Source organism: Prunus mume, linkage group LG2 (genome assembly GCF_029339155.1).
Source record: "Prunus mume cultivar Tortuosa linkage group LG2, ASM2933915v1, whole genome shotgun sequence".
In the NCBI taxonomy this organism is placed as follows: Eukaryota; Viridiplantae; Streptophyta; class Magnoliopsida; order Rosales; family Rosaceae; genus Prunus; species Prunus mume.
In genome coordinates this window covers 28,932,293-28,953,671 of record NC_142699.1, presented here as the reverse complement: position 1 = coordinate 28,953,671, position 21,379 = coordinate 28,932,293, and the positions used below count along the sequence as shown (strand labels likewise).

The 21,379-nt window shown below is 36.3% G+C and overlaps 3 protein-coding genes and 1 pseudogene across 4 annotated transcripts; all 4 read right to left on the bottom strand.

Moving 5' to 3' along the window:
- Nucleotides 1-40: 40 nt before the first annotated feature.
- Nucleotides 41-3,536, bottom strand: LOC103323848 (putative disease resistance protein At1g50180). The gene is given in 3 exon segments (XM_089045313.1): nt 41-1,477; nt 1,480-1,833; nt 2,331-3,536. Coding segments are annotated over 3 exon segments (2,805 nt in total). The 5' UTR covers nt 3,382-3,536; the 3' UTR covers nt 41-77.
- A 9,089-nt stretch (nt 3,537-12,625) lies between these two features.
- Nucleotides 12,626-14,589, bottom strand: LOC103343388 (uncharacterized; annotated as a pseudogene). Its single transcript, XR_016123873.1, has 3 exons — nt 14,096-14,589; nt 13,608-13,781; nt 12,626-13,415 (listed from the first exon to the last, which is right to left on the bottom strand). The product of XR_016123873.1 is annotated as an uncharacterized LOC103343388 (transcript).
- Nucleotides 14,590-15,861: 1,272 nt separating this feature from the next.
- LOC148919988 (mitochondrial import receptor subunit TOM9-2-like) lies at nt 15,862-16,422 on the bottom strand. The gene has a single exon (XM_089045321.1). It carries the CDS (start codon nt 16,312-16,314, stop codon nt 16,021-16,023), a length of 294 nt encoding a protein of 97 aa, XP_088901447.1. The 5' UTR covers nt 16,315-16,422; the 3' UTR covers nt 15,862-16,020.
- LOC103343385 (putative disease resistance protein At1g50180) lies at nt 15,862-21,317 on the bottom strand. Its single transcript, XM_089045312.1, is given in 4 exon segments — nt 15,862-17,007; nt 17,773-19,551; nt 20,080-21,090; nt 21,093-21,317. Coding segments are annotated over 3 exon segments (2,805 nt in total). The 5' UTR covers nt 21,130-21,317; the 3' UTR covers nt 15,862-17,007; nt 17,773-17,794.
- Between the last annotated feature and the right edge of the window lie 62 nt (nt 21,318-21,379).

The following is a 21,379-nucleotide window of genomic DNA, read 5'->3' as shown; positions in this document are numbered from 1 at the left end:
ATCTTGGGGGCCAATGGCAAACTTATAAAATCATTCATTAAAATAAAGAAATTACCTTGCTATCATTGCATCGATGGTTAATCGAGTGGTTCTCCAATTACAAGGGAAGGTACATGTTGAATTTTATAGAAATCCTCTCCATCTTCCTCAATCCGACGGTGGAGTTCTCTACACATCCATCTGATGGTTAATTCCTTGAGATAAATAAGATATCTCAGCCCATCTGGAAGTGTAGTCAATCCCGAGCAAAATTGGATGCACAATTGACAGAGACGAGGCATGGCTCCTTTCTCTACCCTCAGCTCTGTTATTTGGTCCATTCTAGAAACATGAAGAAATTCAAGAGAAGGAAATCCTCCTCTGGAGAAAACTAGTATCTTGGTATTCTCCTCGAAAGGTTTTTCAAAAAGCTTCAAATTTGTTAGGTTTGGCAGCTTCTCTAGTATTCCCATTTGGTCCTCTTTGAGACCACAACTCCATAATACTAACTTGGTGAGGTTTGGATAGTTGTGTAGCTCTTTCGGTAATTCTGAGATTGGCCCATCCAACGTCAATTTGTATATACCCTGACAGCTTGATACTATTTGCATAGCTTGCTCTTCACCGCTATTCGTGTCATTTTTCATAATGAGAGACCGGATACGGTTAAGCGTGCTGCCTGTAGATTTTAAGATTTCCTCTAGATTTTGCAAAGAGCCTAACACTCTTAGTTTCAGTTTTCTAAGATTGGTTAATCTACCAACTTCTTTCAAATCACAATACTCACTTGAAAGGTTATGTAAGGTCTGTAGATGGCCAAGCGTAGACAGCTCCAGCTTACCCTTTGCTCTGTAATTCCAAGGTAAATATAAATGTCTTAATTGTTTCATCTTCTTTATCACATTTGGGATGACCATGTCAATATAACTTGAAACACGAAAATCAAGAGTTTGCAAGCATACTAAATTACCTAGGGATGGTGGACATGTTTTTATTTCGCTCCTTCTCACACTTAGAAACCTTAAGTGTACCATATTTCCAATTTCACTTGGCAACTCTACTCTTCTTGCCCGAAGACCTTCAACCTTCAAAACTCTAAGCACTTTGAAATCCTTCAACGGAGATAGTAATCCTTTTTCACTTTTTGGCCTCCATTCTCTTAGGCCAAAGAATAATAGAGACCTTACATGCCCATTTGTTTCATCTCTTGAAGAAACCAACCTATCTGCCTTCTCATCCACATAAATTGCAAGTCTTCGAATTTTTCCCAATTGTGATGCCTGGGCTGTCACAGAAGAAGTATTTTCTTGCAAAGAATAGTTAATTTGGAGAAAGCTTTCATCTTTTGCCTTTAACAAACACATGTCTCGTATAAGATCATGGATTCGACAATCTTTAATTGTCCCAGTTGAACCACTTGTTCCCACTTGAACCAAACACCTTTCCACTAACTCACTTAAGCAATCACGTGCTATATCCTCCATTTTTTCTCCGAACCATGACCTTGTTGTCTTAAGAAGATAAGACCTTCTGCCACCCATAACTTAGTCAATGTGCTTACCGAAATAATACAATCTTCAGGATAATAACTTAAATATAAAAAACATGGTTTTAAGTAATACGGTAGGTCATCATAACTCAATGCCAACACTCGTGATACACCTTCGTATTCTTCTTCATGTCCAATGCCTCTATTTATGTATTCACGAACATTCTCATACACTCTCACCCATTCTCTAATGGAGTTTTTTCTGGATAGAACTCCAGCAAGCACAATGATGGCTAATGGCAAACCTTTACAATGTTGAAGCATCTTCATTCCTAAGTCTTTCTTCTTTGAGTACATTCCTAAGTCTGAAAAATAGGAAAGAAAAAAAAAATCAAATACGTACTTGTAGTATGAGCAGTCTTAGTGGATATTCCATTGCCTGAATGATTTAAAATTAAAATTGTGAAATCCCAAAATTTACTGATATCCTTATCTTATTATAAGCTTAGATTTTATAATACATGCACCAACACAGAAAACAAATGGGATATCGTTGGATTGAAGAGAAGGGGTCAAAATTTTGAAATAGCTAGCATTGTCCTAATTATTATTTGCAATTGCATAAGATAAATTACCATCCATCTTGTTACCTAACAAATGAGTGACCCCAAAAAAAAACAAATGTGTAAGGCAGTCAATAAAATTGTTACATGTTCGACAATATTAAAAAATTGTAAAATCCCAACGATTGAAAAAAGAAAAAACACTACATAAATTGTGTCATATGCAATGTAATGGTTTCTATGTGGCTTGCTATATAACCAAGGACCTGGAAAAGAAAATATCAAGGGTGAGAAAATACCGATTTCAGCCCTTGCAGGTATTGCTTTCTTCACAAGTAGTTCCCAACTCTCATTCTCATTGAGTGGCTGGAGTTTGTGGAGAAAAACATTTATATTTGGGAGCGAAGCTACTGCTTGATTCCGTGTAGTAAGCAGTATTGTGCTCTCTGTTTCCACGTTTGGAAATGCAACCTTCAAAAGATTCCATGTCTCGATACTCCAAATGTCATCAAGAATCACCAAACATCTCATTTCTTCCATGACACAAAAAAGCTTCTTTGCTATTTCATCATCTGTCATGTCCTTAATTTCTTGTTTTGGTTCCTTGGTAGCAGAAGTGAGTTCAATTAAAATTCTTTCCCAAACATTTCTGACTTGACACCATTGAGATACACAGACCCAAGCAAAACTATGAAAACGCTGCCTTACTTTTTTGTGATGATAAAGCTGTCTTGCAAGGGTGGTCTTCCCTAAACCGCCCATCCCCCAAATAGATACAACTTGATGACGATTTTTATCCTTCAATACATGCATTACCAATTCTTCAACGTTGGACTCTAACCCAACAACATCACGTTCAACAACATGAGAATAACTTCTCCTTAGCCTCTCATGCAATTGCAAGGAAGATTCACCACCACCGCTGTCCCTGTCCCTTATTTCCTTTATGTTATAACTCTGCAAATTCGATCTCAACACCGAAATTTTGGTAGTGATATTCTCAATTTCTGCCGCAATCATGTGAACATCAACCCCTTCCTTGAAGATGCAGGCAAATCTTTTGAGAACATTCTTGAGGCCTCTTTTCTTCTTCTTGGAATCCACTTTCAAGCCATAAGTTTCAATAATATCTTCCAAATCATAAGCCGCATCTCTAATTTTGGCAACACAAATCTGGACTCTTGTATCTTGTCCTTGTCTTGCATCTGCATCTTTGAGGAATCCCTGCATGAATTCTAGCTCAGTTTGTGCAGCTTCAACTTGACGGCTGACTCCAGACAAGAACTTGGCTTCCTGAATGGTGAAGTCTCTGACACTTTCGAGCACGACGGAAACAACTGCCTCAGCCATTCTCTCTACTGCTTACTCTCTTTTCGCCAAAACGAAAACAAGTAAACCAGATCCAGTTTTTGGATTGATTGATGAGAACATCTCTTTGTCGGTAGAGCAATTTCTATGTGTGTGGTCCAATTCCACCCAACAAGAAGTAGCAAATTTTGGCGTTTTCTTTCTGACCACCTTCCCTCAATTATCATTGGACCACAGCATCCAATGCAAGACCACCTTCCCTCAATTTTGGCGTTTACTTTTATTTTTAGAAAGACTATAGAAATTATAGGTACTAAAAAAATAATCATTAAATTTTAAGCTAACAACTTTAGCATTTTGAAAAATTCTTGGTTCCCCTTGCCTATAGGAAATGGCAAGCTCAACCACCTTATCTAGGTTTGACTATACACGCTTGTCACAATCGCCACTCACAAGCAGATCACATAATCAACTATTGTGAAAGGGACGTAGTATACACCAGTTGCATGGAAGCCCGATGAGGCTATTAGATCACTTACATTAGGCAGACCTGAATCTGATAAAGAAAAAAAATTTTACAAAGTTGTGTAAGCAACTAACAACAATCATTATATCACTAAATGGTAGTACCAGCCCAATATAAAAAGGATCTACGCTGGATGTTCAAAATCATCAGAATAGCAGGCTCCCTTCATCACTAAGATAAGGTAGTCAAGCATCTGATAGATCGAATTAGAACAAGGTTGTGCTTTATCAGCAACATAGAAACAATGAGTCTGGGAATTAATGCTTATTCAGCTGCACCCAGGTGCCTTCTTCAAACCTCTTTCTTTCATCATTCTTCTCATTTCAGCTACAACGTCCCACCTTCTAGAAGAAGCATAGAAGTTCGATAGCGAAATATAATTCGAAGGGTTTTGGGGTTCTAGTTGAATAAGGAACCTGTAAGCTAGATCTTGCATGTCATGATTCCCATGCAACACAGAAGCAGTAACTAAAGACCCCCAAACACTTGGACCAGGTTCTACAGGCATCGTTTTGATGAAATTTAATGCTCGATTGAGGTCTCACCTGATCGGCCTAACAGATCCACCACACAAGCACATATCTCCACTGCTGGTTTAATTTCAAAATCAGTTGATAAAGAGCTATAAATGGAAAGGCCTTCGTTTACCAGTCCTGACCTGCCGCAAGCACAAGCAAAAAACAATAAAAATGGACAAAGAAAACACAGCTAAACAGGGGAGCACATATTGTGCTCTGCTCTTGGTGCTTCATTTTATAAGTCATAAACAACACAAACCAAACCACCAATTTCGCTTTAAAATGCACTCATTTTTTTAAATAAAAAATAAAAAGAAAGAAATTACCTTGGCATTGTCGGTGGTGGTTGATAGTCGAGTGGTTCTCCAATTACAAGGATTAATTTCCTTTATGTTATACTTCTGCAAACACGACCTCAACTCAGAAATTTTGGTAGTGATATTCTCAGTTTCTTTCCCAATCCTGTGAAGATTGACCCCTTCCTTGAAGATGCAAGCAAATCTTTTGAGAACGTTCTTCACACCTCTTTTCTTCGTGGAAACCACTTTCAAGCCATAAGTTTCAATAACATCTTCCAAATCATAAGCAGCATCTCTATTTGGGCAATTGGTAGTGTTTGTGTAAGAAGTTTTCCACTCCCTTGTAGTTTAGATTATAGCTTATATTTTTTATATATAAAAAATGGGCACAACTGGCCTAACTCACATACGCATGATTTGTAAAGTTCAAAATGCTACAATATGGCATGAAACATAACCAAATGCCCTAACTTTTGAGTTCAATAAAATTTCTTTAATAGAAATTATAAGCTAAAGGATTATGCTTAATGAGATTTCGAATTTTAACCAATTCATCATGATGATTATTTTTTAGTAAATTTAGCTTATACCCTTCAAATTCAATTTGCCGTACCTAAAACCCTTCATTTTTTGTTCCTATAAATAATACCCAATTTGTATAAGTAAAAACACATGACTAGGATCCAACTCAGGAAGTTACCTAATTAAGCATAAAATCTGATTTATTGTACTTTTCAGATTCCAAAAATACCCCCAACTAAGCCATTATTGCATTTTGTATATTAATGTAGGAATCAATATGAATTGGATTGTATATAATGACAGATGTTGAATTTGGAAAGATCTCAAATGGTTGTAATGGATGTAGGAATTAATTTTGAAACAATTTTAAAAAATTTAACAATAAATTCAAATTTGGGTCTTTGTTTAATAAAATGTTTATGTTATTTTCTTTTTATGAATTATACATGACTAATAATCCACTTTATAATTGTTTCTGAATAAAATTGTACATACTAATTATGTTGAAAAAATAATGTACCTATTACTTGTTTGTTTTATGAAAAATATAATTTACCTAGTATGAAAAGTGCACATAATTATCTATTCCAATATACCTACATTATACCACATCCAATATACCTACATTAATTTTAATGTACTTACAATTAGGATTTAGGTATTATATGTCATCCAATGTACCTAGCATTTGAATAATATACCTACTACGAATAAAGTACCTATTATTTATCTAAATAATGTACCTATTTTTTTCTATAACTAATATAGCCTTTTTTCTTTGAATAAAGTACCTATTATTTGTTTTATTAAAAGTAATTTTTTTTTATAAATGAACCTATTTTCTCTCTCCAAATAACTTACCTATTTTTTTCCTCTAATAATGTACCTATCTTTCCTCTCCAAATAATGTACCTATACACATTTACAGGTATATTGTAAAATAATTTACTTGTGGGTAAATAATGTACCTATATTTTATATAAATTATTGTGTACCTATTTTTAATTATGAAAAATATACGCAATTACAAAGTAACTGAATTTTTTTTTGGGTAAATAATATACCTATATTTTATATGTATATATTTATATTATATTTTTCATAGGTACATTATTGGATATGTAATTTACATATTTTTTTTTTGTTTGCAATTTTAGGGGGTGAGATGTGAGAGGGAATGACAACTAAAAGAAATGGGGTGATTGATATGCTATTAATAGGGAGTGTATTAATTATAATTGTGGAAGTTAATGAAATGCTTGAAATAAATTATAAATAAAATATGAAGTTTAGTGGCAACAATGTAAAAACATAGAAATACTACGACCTCTTATATCCTACTGGTCATTTAAATTTGAAATTGGGTTTTACACATAGATTTATAAAGTGATGGGTATATGTCTAGGAAATAGAAAATGTAGGGATCTATACTGGACAAGCCCATTATTTTTTAATAATTTGGGTAAAATGTTCTCAGAAGTAGATTGTTTTCCTTTATAAAATAATCAAATTGCACATGTCAACAAAATAACACATTTTCTAAAGAACTAGCCGAGATTGAGGCATTATGTGTGTCGATAATCAAATTAGGAGATTGCAACCTACATAACGATGATGCTGACGTTATTTGAATTATTTTAAGCCTAAACAATAAAAGTGAATCGGTTTTCCTAGGAGATTTATTTTATTTGAAAACTGATTAAGTTTAGCAACAAATGTTGTGAAACTTGCACTATGTGGGGCTTTTTCGTTCCGGCATCTACAGATGGGCATAGGCTGTAAAGAGCAAAAATGGTAGAGTTGCCCCTGTGCCTGAGTTCAAGGATTAGGCCCCAAGAGTGCTTTGAAAGGGTTGTGGAGCCTTAGGAAGCATCTTGGTCTCCTTCACCAACAAAACCAACAGTTTCTCACAGATAAATATATAGTTTGGCTTGAGAAGCTTGTGGCATGGAAGCTAAGCATTCATGAGTTTACCGTCAAAGAGAGAGAAGACTTGGATTTCCTATGAGAAATAGGGGTTCAAAGTAATGGGAGAAGGAATTTCAAGAGAGTTTGTTAAGGGGAGAGAGGAATTTCAAAACATGGTGTGAGATTTCTATATGATCAAAACCCAAATAAGTCCAACATATAGTTTACAAGATACATAAATCCCGATCTGCCGAAACTGAACATAAAGGAACACAAGGAGTAAATAGAAAATTTGCTCAAAATTAATCCATCTCTAGAAAAATTTCCACCATCTGGCATGAATTAATCGATCAAAACATTAGGAATTCGTTTTCAAAATTATCACGTTCTCCTCCTCATCATTGAAGTATTGTTCCCATCAAACAAGTCATCAATCAAATTCTCAATATCCTCCGGTTGGTACTTTATATACTTCTCCGCCTGCTTCGTCCCCTCCAAGTACTACAACCTTCCCGGAAGGGCGCGGGATCACCACCGCCAAAATCCAAACCCTAAGCTCGATTGCAGCTGCTCGTCGCTCACCACCCACGTGCTCTACGTCTTGTGTATCTCGTTGAACAACATGTTGAAGCACTTAAACCTCTCATTGATTACCATCTTCGACACCTTCCTACTCACCTGCAAACCCTCATGGTTCACGCACTGCAACACCTTCCCCCACAAAATTGATAAATACTTATTGGAGCCTGCTAAGAATCCAAAAAATGTAGGGTTCAATTTGTTGGTTTGGTGGAAAGAACATTCTCCAAAGTTTCCAATCATGTCAAAGGTTGCAAAGGACATATTTGCTGTTCCCATTTCAAGTGTGCCTTTAGAATCCTCCTTTAGTGCTGGAAAAATGGTCGTGGATCCTTTTCGGGCTTGTTTGACTTCCAAAACAGTTGAAGCCCTTATATGCACAATAGAGCCGGCCTTGGTTGAGAAGTGTTACAACAGGGGCCCACAATTTGGAGGGCCCAAATTTTTTATAAGCTTATGTATATATGTGTATAAAAAAATTAAAACAAGAGAAGTTGCCACTGTACAATGAAAAGGGAAGCCAATCAATCTTCAGATCTTTATATACTCAATCTCAAGAAGAAAAGTACTGAGTAAGGAAGTCCCTTATTAATTATAAAATATAATATAAAACAAATCAATAAATATGGGGAATCAAAACAGACTCTTAGCCACAAAAAGAAGGAAAAACCTTTCGACCATCTCAGTTCATAACGCAGTGCAAACAATTTTTTTTTTCCAGTGATTCTCCTCTTCTCCAACAGAGTTGGAAAATAAATCATCCACCAGCTAGACCAATGCATTTCTTTGAAGGTAATATTTTAAGATACATATAGAATATAGATGTATAAATTTTGTAAATTGTAATACATATCTTTGTTAACTTTTTCTTATTTATTATTTGATTCAACAGAAAACTTGGCTGGGATTCTTGTTCTTTATAATTGGAAGTTTCAAGTGGAAGAAAATATGCTCAAAATCCATGTTTTATTGTTCTTTGTTAATTAGTTTTATTGTTTTTTATTGTGTTGTGTTTATTAATAAAATTAAAAAATGTTTCCTAAGAAACAACTTTCCAGAAATCTCAAGAGACAAAGAAAGAAAAAAGAAGAAGAAATTGCTCAAAGTTTAAGAGGATCTTTGAATAAATTTTTTGTTAAACAAACCAATGCTTCACTTGAAAATTTAGATGAAGATTTACCAAATGAATATGAACAACCAATTCAATTGGAAGGAGTAGTAGAAAATGATAATGATGTGAATGAAGAAATTGGTGATCTAGATGAAAATGAAAATAGTGATGACCCTTTCCTTGATGAAAATGAAAATATTGATGAACTTTGCCATGAAAATGAATGTCCCAAAACAAGATTTGATTTGAACATTTATGATCCATGAGTTCGGGATAATCTTGATGCAAAAATGAGAGATTTACTTGCAGAAAAAGGTCCCCTAAGAGAAACTAATCTCAAATTCCCCATGGACGAACACAATATACATTTTTCTTCGAATTATTATCTTCGTACGTTGCCAAATGGGGAAACTAAGGATCAAAAATGGCTAGTGTACTCAAAGGAGTTGGATAAAGTGTTTTGTTTATGTTGTAAGTTGTTTAAAACAATGAATTCTAGAAGTCAGTTAACTAGTGAAGGAATTAGAGATTGGAAACATCTTGGTGAGAAGCTTAAACAACATGAAAACAGTATTGAACACCTCACTAACTTGAGGTCTTGTGTTGAATTGCAAATCAACAAATCAAACAATTGATACAGAATTACAAGAGCTAATCAAGAAAGATACACTACACTGGAAAAATGTTATTGTCAGAATCATCGCTGTTGTGAAATGTCTTGCTATACATAATTTGGCTTTTCGTGGAACAAATGAAAAAAATTTATGAAGATGGTAACGGTAACTTTTTAGGCCTACTTGAAATGATTGTAGAGTTTGATACAGTAATGCAACACCATTTTCGACTCATTCAAGATAAGAAGATTCATTATCATTATTTTAGCCATAAAATTCAAAATGAGTTGATAGCTATTTTAGCATCAAATGTTAAATATGCAATCATTGAAATAAAAACAGCTAAACATTTTTCAGTCATTCTTGATTGTACTCCTGATGCAAGTCACAAAGAACAAATGACTTTAATATTGAGGTGTGTAGATGTTTCAAGTACTCCAATAAATATAAAAGAGTACTTTTTAGAGTTTCTGAATGTGGAAGATACATCTGGATTAGGAATTTTTAATGAATTGCAAAATGTAATTGAGTCCATTACACTTAGTATTGATGATGTGAGGGGACAAGGTTATGATAATGGCTCTAATATGAAAGGAAAAAATCTAGGTGTACCAAAAAGATTACTTGATATAAATCCTAGAGCATTTTACATACCATGTGGTTCTCATTGTCTCAACTTAATAGTTTGTAATATGGTCAACTCATGTGTTAAAGCAAAATCTTTTTTTGGAGCATGTCAATGCATATATACGGTATTCTCTAATTCAACAAAGCGATGGAATGTGTTACTTGATTACATAGATGGTTTGACTTTGAAATCATTGTCCACTACACGTTGGGAAAGTCACATTGAAAGTGTCAAAGCAATAAAATCTCAAGCTTCCCAAATCAGAGAAGCTTTATTTAAATTAACAGAAATTAGTGAAGATGCCAAATTGAGTAGGGATGCTCAAAGTTTAGCATCAGGAGAGCTTTCAAGTTTTGAATTTATATTAAGTTTGGTTATTTGGCATGACATTTTGCATAAGATTAACTTAGTTAGTAAAAAGTTACAATCTGAAGACATGCGTCTTGATGTTGCTGTAAGACAATTAGAAGGACTTGTTTTATTTTTTGAAAACTATAGAATAAATGGGTTTGTTTCTACCATGATTGATGCTAAATAAATTTCCCTTAATATGGGAATCTGTATTTCCAAAAAAGTGTCAAGTTTGTAGAAAAAGGCATTTTGATAAGGTTTCCAATAGTGATAGGGAACAACAATCAGCTGAAGAATCATTTAGAACTGATTATTTTCTTGTTATAGTGGATATTGCTCTTAGTGAATTGAAGAGTAGGTTTGAACAATTGCATTGTTTTGAATCTATTTTTGGGTTCTTATTTGATGCTGCAAAGTTGGCTTCATTTGATGATAATGAATTGAAAAGTTCTTGTGTGAATCTTGAAAATGCTTTAAAACATGGTGATGTTTCTGATGTTGATGCAAGAGACTTATTTTCAGAATTACAGGTGTTGCAAGTGATGTTACCAAAAGAAGCATATGAAACAGATAAACCATGGACATCCATTAAAATTCTTGAGTTTGTAAAGAGTGTGGATATGTTTCCTAATGTAGTGGTTGTTTATAGGGTATTATTGACTATACATGTGACTGTGGCATCTGCTGAAAGAAGTTTTTCTAAATTAAAATTATTGAAATCTTACTTGCGGACCACCATGACTCAAAATAGGCTAAATGGATTAGCGATATTATGCATTGAAAATGATATGTTAGAAAACATTAAATATGATAGTATAATTGATGATTTTGCACCTAAAAGTGCAACAAGAAGACATTTTAAATTATGTTTTGTGGTTCAGATTTCATTGCTATTTTTATTTTGTAGGTACATGTGATGATTCTTCGCTTCGATTAATTGTGGAGGATGAAAAGAAGATTGATCAAATCAAAAAATGCTTATGGAGATTCGGGAGGAAGCATGTAGACTCAAATATGTAGTTTTCGTTTTTTAATGCAATGTTTACAATCCGGGGTACTCTTTTTCCTTCGTTTGGGGTTTTATCCCATTGGGTTTTCCCCAAACAAGGTTTTAATGAGGCCCCAAAGTGTTCTTCCTTATCTTATGTAAATTCTTATAATTTTAATAAAATTAAATAGTTGATCATTTATTTATTTTTTTGTTTAATTTGTATAAAGGGGCACACTTGAGAAAATTTTCCCTCGGCCTTAGAAAACCCAGGACCGGCTTTGATGCACAAAAGATTGGTTGAGAAGTGAGGGTTTTGACTTCAACAGGGAGCCCACTGAAGATGAATTGGAGTTGTACCTAACTTTGGAGAAACTGGAAAAAGGTAAGGGTTTGGTAGTGTTATTGTTTTTCGTTTTAATTTGTGTGTTTTAACTTTGTAAACATTAATTTATCTTATGTTTCATGTTCTTGCAGAAGTTGAATCGTTTCAATTAAATGGACAACCTCCTAGTGACACTCTCATTCCCACGGATTGATTGAGGAAACAAGATGGCTGCTGCTGCTGCAACAAGCTTTTTAAATTTTTTTTCCATCTTTTTTAATTTATGTTGCTTTGATGCTTTGTAATTTCTGATGTTGTTGCTTTGTTGTTGTTGAAACTTGTAATATACTAATATCTCACTTTCATGTTGTGTTGAATTTGTTAAATTGATGTTTGATGTTTGTCATTTGTGTGTGATGATGGATTGTAATGTGTTAAATTCATGTGTGATGATGGATATTGAATAAATGATGATGATGATGATGATGATATACAGTTTTTAACATATGATTTTGGGCTAAAAAATGCTTTGAATATGTACAACTTTATATGCTTTGAATTCATGTATAGGTTCATATGCTTTGAATTGGGCTCATAAATATATTTTATGTGAAATTTGGGCTAAGAAAGCCTAAAAACTCAAACTGAACCAAACCAAAACAATAAGTTCAGTTAACTGAGTGACCGGTTTACACGGCTATGGTTTGGTTTTGGTTTCCATAACAGCCACACCACGACCTACAGTTCGGTGTCCAGTTGGGCCCAAAACCAAACCAACCCAAACTGAACCCAGCACTATCTTATACTAGTGCAGAAAGACAACTATTAATAACTGTGAACCTCACATCCATCAACGATTTAGAGTTGTCTACATGGGACTCGATCAACTTAATGATCTCACGTGTTGTGATATTAGCTTGTCATCAATTCTGCTAAAATTGGTTAACCCCAAAATAAAACATCATCAATTTGATCCACAAGTAAATCTTAATGGAAAAATGGCAATTGAACCAAGACAATAAGACAAACAAAGAACCTCTCTTTATATATTGCAAACAAGAGAATGGCAAGTTGAGAACATTTTTCAGTTCAAAGGATTTGGATATGAGAGTGTTCATGATTACATCTCTGTTGCCAGGCCCGCCCTTAACCCCAAAGCCTCTGCAGACAACCAGAGACGTATTGGCCACCCAAGGAACTGAAACAGTAAACCCCAAACCAGAATCTTTTCCTCCACAACTACTTCCATTACCTACTGCCACGTCCTTGTATGCCCGGCAAACCCCGAGACGTACTTTCCCATTGGCAAGGTTTGCTGCAGAACGGATGGAGCAGAGCCATCAGGGTTCAAAGTCTCAGTGTCCGAATGAAGGTTCACCACAACCATGCCATGTTCAGGGCGAAGCCAATTGCTGAGAGCTTTTAAAAATGGGGAATGTGGATCCCATAACTTGTGAGGGAAGATATCTTCGCCATCATAAGCATCAATGAAGATCATATCGTACAAGCTGGTGTTGTTGAGAATGAACTCCTCAGCATCGGACTCATAGAGGAACAGCCTCTCGTGGATGCATTTCCACAGAACCTCATCCATGGTATCGGGTTTTGAGACAGTCCGCTTGCCCGACGGAGTAACAACTGAGAAAACTGGAAACCCCATAGCTTTAACTGAGGCCGAGATAACAAGAGGGTCGATTTCAACTATGTCTGTCAACAACAGCACCTGAAAAGGAGCAAATCATTCTAGGTTAGGTTCAACACCCAACTATTCAGTTCAAAACTTTTGATAGGATGTGTGACAACACATTGGATTTGGAAATAACCAAGAAACAGCGGTAAAGAAATAAAAGACAAAAATGGCACATTCTTCATTCCTTCAACTTCCAACTCCATTAAAACCCAACTTGAAATGCAACCGATCTTGAATCTTACTAGCCAAAAACAATGGCAAGCTTCCCCCACCATGGCCAATGCACAAAATACGCATACTTTCGTTCCAAGTCACCGCCTCCATGAGATTGTAATCACAAGATGCTATAGCAGCCAACCCAGCTGATATCATACTCTTCAGATCTGAAAAAACAGAACCCAACAACATACCCAAACATTATTCAATTTGAAAGTGAAAGTAACCAAATGTAATGCAATCATTACTGAAACACACTGAAATACTAGATAAAGTTCAATCAATCACCAAGCGATGTGATGCAAATGTGATTCAATTGTAACCAAAAGCTAAATAGAAATTGAATTGGGTATTACATTAAGGAAAACCCCAAATCAAATTTGATGCAATTGTAACCAAATGTTAGACAGAAATTGAATTGGGTATTAAATTGAGACAGAAACCCAAACCAAATCATCAGAGGCCAAAAGGGTTTGCTTACATGGAACAGCTAAGCGATGCGGCTGCTGCATAACGGCGAAAACGCCAGGTTCCGATTGCCGATACGCAGCCAAAACCTTGACGGTGCTTTGGCGAGTGTCATCGTTGAAGCGAAGAGCGCGCCATTGATATCCGAGCACTCTGAATCTGTCGTTCTGTTCAATGCATCCATGTATCTCTTCGTACCTTTTCTGTAGCCATCTCTCCGTTGATGCCCAGTGGAGTTCACTGGGTTTCGACGAAGGGTAGGCGACGACTGAAACGACGCCGTTGCCTTTGTCGGATGTGGATCGGAGGACGGTGTGGCCTTCGGATTCTGTGCCCCACCATTCCGAGGCGTAGGACCAGTCGCCCTCGTCCTCGATACGACGTCGTACTGCGGTAGAGAGCTTCCGGACGTTGACACCCGCGCTCGATCTAGCTCGGGGCCACATCAACCCCGGGAAGTAAAACCCTAAACCTGGACCCTCTCTGATGGTCCTTTTGACAAGTCAGGGTTTTAGTGTTTGGCCCATGGAATTAGGGTAGCCATACTCCGGATATGCTAATACAACAACTTGTTTGCATAAGGCCCAACTTGTTTTGTTTTGTTTTTATTATTCATATTGTGTACAGTCATTTTTTTAAAAAAACATGAGCAATAACCTCTAGCTATTCTAATTTACGAGAAAGAGGATTGAATGTGTGCAAAGAAGCAGCGTACACAACGAGGTCTGGTCCAGACCTATGACCGAGCTTATAAGAGGATTCGAACATGTTTGAGTTATCAGAGCTTGTATGGTTGATTTACACCTATGACCGATCCTTACTCCAAATAAAAGAAAAATGGAAATTCATGTTCTCGGTCAATATCAAGACTCTCTCTATCTCTTTCGCAAAAATATAAAAATGGTATGTCCTCTTTAAAACTGCGATTAAGCATACATGGTCGGGTCATGAAAGTGTGTCATGCCAAATTCCTTACATTTGAAATGAGGAAGAAAGTACTTTGTTATAATTAGACTCCTGTTTCTTATTTATTTAGGCGATCAGTTTATCAGTTTGGGATTGGTTTTCCAGACTAATTCTCTCTCTGTGGCATATGAAGCTCTGGCCAGTGGCCAGTGGTCATTTAGGCATTTTAACCCTCGCCATATGCAACTCATGATATAAAATTTTCAGCTCTAACTTTTCTACGGATATGTTTTCATCGGACAAAAGAAGTCTCAGTTTAAATGTCTTATTTCCAATTGGGTCAAATTTTTGTTGAGTGAAACATCTCATTTTTTTTCCTGAGGATTTATTGGTCATTGGGTGATTTGACATTGGATTTCATCTACAGAGGAGCACCAAGATGCATCTCCACCCACTGTTGCCAGAATTCCAAAATCTCCCCACCAACATTGCTGGATCAACTTCCAATGATTCTATGGTTAATCTCTGCATTTTTTTGTACTAGCCTCTAGATCAGTGCTTGTACTTTAGTGAATTATACAGATATAGATTGATCTTCCTTTTCCTTTTCTTTTTTGCAACAGAACATGATGTGCTTTGTTTTGTTTTGAAGCACTACAAAACATAGCACAAATACCTTCACAAAGGGTTCTTAAGTTGAAGGAGAGGTAAAATTGCACAAATACCTGAGGAATGATTCCTTGCACATTCCTCCTTGAGAAAGAAAACCCAGAAAGCAAATTTTTTTTTTCTTGGAAGAAAGACCCAGAAAGCAATTTTGCCATTGAACCAGAAACCAATTGCCTTAATAAACTTCAATAAACAATACCCAAATATATAATATTTTAGCCATAATTGCATAATCGCCCAAATTCTGCAGTTACAAAAATTAACATCACTAAAACAAAAAAGAAACGAAAATTGAAGGAGGGGAAAGGGCGAGGCGAGGAATGGAGAAGACGAAGAGGGCTCCTTGTTGTTAGGTTTTTGTTTTTACTTGAGAGAGGAAGGGGAACCGAGGATGTTGGCCTGCTGCAACTCGAGTTCGTTGAACTGCTGCTCGCGATCCATGGCGATGATCAGTGGGACCCCCAGGATTAGGAATGTCGTTCCCAAGATCCACGCCGCCTTGCCCGTGCTCTTCATCAGCTTCTTCGTCACCAACGACGCGTCGTTCGCCGCTCGCTTCGTCTGCTGCACCACCCCCGATTGCGATACCCTGGAAAGCAGGCTCTGCTCCTCGCTGCCGTTTCGCAATGACTGTCGCTGTCTGCCCTGTGCCGCCATTCTGATCTCTCCTTTTCTTTCTTCCGTGTCTTTGTGTTACTGTGAGAGAGAGAGAGAATGGAGAGAGGAGGGGTTTAGGTTCTGGACTTTAGGGTTTTGGAAGCGTGTGGTGGAATTGGTGTTGGACCACCAATCAATTTGTACGGGCCTTGAACCGACGTAGTAGAGTTTGTTAACTATAATGGGCCCACGACGGCCCAAAATTAGTAAAAAAATTAGTAATTTACGTTATGGAACTTGTGTTTTTTTTTCTTTGAATATTTGGTCAGCATAATAAATTAGAGAGTTGTGAAAACTAATAGAGGTTTAAATTTGCTTATTAGAGTGGTTCAGTCAAGGGGCAGGTATGTTAAACTTTAGGTCTGAGTTTGTTGCTAATTCCTTGGGGTGCATGTGTTTCAAAACGACTCGCCTTGGGGTACATGTCCTATCTTGAGGGCCAATGGCACTTCAAAAATTTACTTTATATCAATCTCGTAAATGAATGTCTCACAAAGATAAAATATTCATAATTGAAAACACACACGAATGAGGAATACAAATACAAGCTTGTAACAAACTTTAAACTATTTGACCACATCTTTGCTCGTCTTGATTTTCACATAGCATTTCTTTCTTCTCCCTGTAAGTTTAGCTTCGCACATGCTCCCTCTACTGCAGAGCTTCGACATACTTTCTCAATGTCAGGTCCTACTTGCAGTTACCCAAAAAAACACAAATTCAGAAGTTTACTTGTGAAAATTGCAGTCCAATATGAACATAGTAGTAAAATTGTACTACATTTTGAAAAGAAAAACACTCATTTCAAGCTAGTACTCTTGTACGTAATAGTTTATCCAATATGCCAAAAAAGAGAGTATGTATTTAAGCTTTGTGTTTTACATACGTTTTGGGTATGTGTTAGCCTTTTTACTAAAACAACGAGAGATAAGTTGTTAACATGATCAAATATAAAGAAAATCCTATTGCTTATCCACTGGAGCTTTCTAATTGTTTTTCACATGACAAGGAAAGATTTGACATTTCGAAGAGTCTCAAATGCCACAAATATATATTCAACTGTTACTTGACTTGCAAAAAAAAAATCCAATGGAGACAAATACTTATAAGATTCCCATATGGAACTACGAAAACTTGAATTCAGAATGCAATGGAATTATAAATGGTCGATAAACAAGGAAAACTAGATGTAAAGAGGTAATGGTGCAACAAAAAAGAGGCAAAAATATTTGGAAATTGGGAAATGATAAGGCTCAGGAGTCAGGACTCACAAGCAAAAAGCAATAAAAATGGAGAAAGAAAACATAGCTAAACAAGGGAGCTCATATTCTGTTGGCTTTTCTACTTAATATTCTCTCTCTGCTTCATTTTATAACTAATCAACACAAACCAAACCACCCATTTCGCTTTAAAATGCACCCTTTTTTTTAAATTAAAAAATTAAAATAAAGAAATTACCTTGCTATCATTACATCGGTGGTTAGTCGAGTGGTTCTCCAATTACAAGGGAAGGTACATGTTGAATTTTATAGAAATCCTCTCCATCTTTCTCAATCCGACGGTGGAGTTCTCTACGCATCCCTCTGATGGTTAATTCCTTGAGATTAGTAAGATATCTCAGCCCATCTGGAAATGTCGTCAATCCCCTGTAATATTTAATTCCCAATCGACAGAGACGAGACATGGCTCCTTCCTCTACCCTCAGCTCTGTTATTTGGTCTGTAACAGAAACATTAAGACATTGAAGAGAAGAAAAGCCTCCTTTGGAGAAAACCAGTATCTTTGTATTCTTCTCGAAAGCTTCTCCTATAAGCTCCAAAATTGTTAGGTTTGGCAGCTTCTCTAGTATTCCCATTTGGTCCTCCTTGAGACCACACCTCCACAATACTAACTTGGTGAGGTTTGGATAGTTGTGGAGCTCTTTCGACAATTCTGCGATTGGCCCTTCCAGCATCAATTTGTATATACCCCCACAGCTTAATACTATTTGCATAGCTTGCTCTTCACCGCTATTCATGTTATTTTTCACCATTAGAGACCGAATACGGTTAAGCGTGCTGCCTGTAGATTTTAAGATTTCCTCCAGGTTTTGCAAAGAGCTTGACAGTGTTATTCTCAATTTTCTAAGATTGGTTAATCTACCAACATCTTTCAAATCACAATACTCACTTGAAAGGTTATGTAAGGTCTGTAGATGGCCAAGAGTAGACAGCTCCAGCTTACCCTTTACTCTGTAATTCCAAGGTAAATATAAATGTCTTAATTGTTTCATCTTCTTTATCACATTTGGGATGACCATGTCAATATAACTTGAAACACGAAAATCAAGAGTTTGCAAGCATACTAAATTACCTAGGGATGGCGGAAACGTTTTTATTTCGCTAACCCTCAGACTTAGAAACCTTAAGTGTACCATATTTCCAATTTCACTTGGCAACTCTACTCTTCTTGCCCTAAGACCTTCAACCTTCAAAACTCTAAGCACTTTGAAATCCTCCAACGGAGATAGTAATCCTTTTTCACTTTTTGGCCTCCATTCTCTTGGGACAAAGAATAATAAAGACCTTACGTGCCCATTTGTTTCATCTCTTGAAGAAACCAAATTATCTGCCTTCTCATCCACGTAAATTGCAAGTCTTCGAATTTTCCCCAATTGTGATGCCTGGGCTGCCATAGAAGAAGTATTTTCTTGCAAAGAATAGTTAATTTGGAGAAAGCTTTCATCTTTTGCCTTTAACAAACACATGTCTCGTACAAGATCATGAATTCGACAACCTTTAATTGTCCCAGTTGAACCACTTGTTCCCACTTGAACCAAACACCTTTCTACCAACTCACTTACGCAATCACGTGCTATATCCTCCATTGTTTCCCACAAACTATGTCTTTGTTGTCTCGAGAAGATAAGACCTTCTGCCACCCATAACTTAGTCAATTCACTCACCAAAAACTCAGAGTCTTCAGGATAATGACTTAAATATAAAAAACATGGTTTTAAGTAATACGGTAGATCATCATAACTTAATGCCAACACTCGTGATACACCTTCATATTCTTCTTCATGTCCGATGCCTCTGTTTATGTATTCACGAACATTCTCATACACTCTCACCCATTCTCTAATGGAGTTTTTTCTGGCTAGAACTCCGGCAAGCACAATGATGGCTAATGGCAAACCTTTACAATATTGAAGCATCTTCGTTCCTAAGTCTTTCTTCTTTGTGTACATTCCCAAGTCTGAAAAATAGGAAAGAAAAAAAAAAATCAAATGCGAACTTGTAGTATGAGCAGTCTTAGTGGATATTCCTTGCTCGAATGATTTAAAATTAAAATTGTGAAATCCCGAAATTTATTGATATCCTTTATCTAATATAAGTTTGGATTTGCTAATACATGCCAAATGGAGAACATTTAAAAATTAAATCTGCACCAACACAGAAAACGTATGGGATATCGTTGGATGGAAGAGAAGGTTGGGAGAAAATTTTGAATTAGCTAGCATTGTCCTGATTATTATTTGCAATTGCATAAGATAAATTACCATCCATCTTGCTACCTGACAAATGAGTGACCCCAAAAAAAAAATTGTGTAACCAAGTAAGGCAGTCAATAAAATTGAAAAAAGAAATTAAAGGGTAATCCAAACAATGACTGAAAAAAGAAAAAACAATACATAAGTTGTGTCGTAAGCAATGTAATGGTTTCTATGTGGCTTGCTATATAACCAAGGACCTAGAAAAGAAAACATGAAGGGTGAGAAAATACCGATTTCAGCCCTTGCAGGTATTGCTTTCTTCTCAAGTAGTTCCCAACTCTCATTCTCATTGAGTGGCTGGAGTTTGTGGAGAAAAACATTTCTATTTTGGAGCGAAGCTACTGCTTGATTCCGTGTAGTAAGCAGTATTGTGCTCTCTGTTTCCACATTTGGAAATGCAAATTCCAAAAGATTCCATGTGTTGATTCTCCAAATGTCATCAAGTATCACCAAACATCTCATTTTTTGCAGAACAAGGAAAAGCTTCTTTGCTATTTCATCATCTGTCATGTCCTTAATTTCTTGTTTTTGTTCCCAGGTAGCAGAAATGAGTTCAATTAAAATTCCTTCCCAAACATTTCTGACTTGAAAACGTTGAGATACACAGACCCAAGCAAAACTATGAAAATGCTGCCTTACTTTTTTGTGATGATAAACCTTTCTTGCAAGGGTGGTCTTCCCTAAACCGCCCATCCCCCAAATAGATACAACTTGATGACCATTTTCATCTTTCACCAAATGCATAACCAATTCTTCAACGTTGGACTCTAACCCAACAACATCACGTTCAACAACATGAGAATAACTTCTCCTTAGCCTCTCATGCAATTGCAAGGAAGATTCACCACCACCGCTGTCCCTGTCCCCTATTTCCTTTATGTTATAACTCTGCAAATTCGATCTCAACGCAGAAATTTTAGTAGTGATACTCTCAATTTCTGCCCCAATCCTGTGAACATCAAGCCCTTCCTTGAAGAAGCAGGCAAATCTTTTGATTACATTCTTGAGGCCTCTTTTCTTCTTCTTGGAATCCACTTTCAAGCCATAAGTTTCAATAATATCTTCCAAATCATAAGCCGCATCTCTAATTTTGGCAACACAAATCTGGACTCTTGTATCTTGTCCTTGTCTTGCATCTGCATCTTTGAGGAATCCCTGCATGAATTCTAGCTCAGTTTGTGCAGCTTCAACTTGACGGCTGACTCCAGACAAGAACTTGGCTTCCTGAATGGTGAAGTCTCGACACTTTCGAGCACAACGGAAACAACTGCCTCGGCCATTCTCTCTACTGCTTACTCTCTCTTCGCCAAAACGAAAACAAGTAATCCAGATCTAGTTTTTAGATTGATTGATGAGAATATCTCTTTATGAGTTGAGCAATTTCTTTCTGTCTATGTATGAAGTCCAATTCCACCCAACAAAAAGTAGTAAACTTTGGCGTTTTCGTTCTTTCTGACCACGTTCCCTTAACTATATATGAGTGGTGATTTCCCCGTTCCTTTTCTCCTATTTTATCCACTTACACTCTTT

Bases quoted from the DNA above. Each gene is read 5' to 3' on its own strand.
- LOC148919988 (XM_089045321.1), bottom strand. From the start codon at position 16,314: ATGGCGGCACAGGGCAGACAGCGACAGTCATTGCGAAACGGCAGCGAG.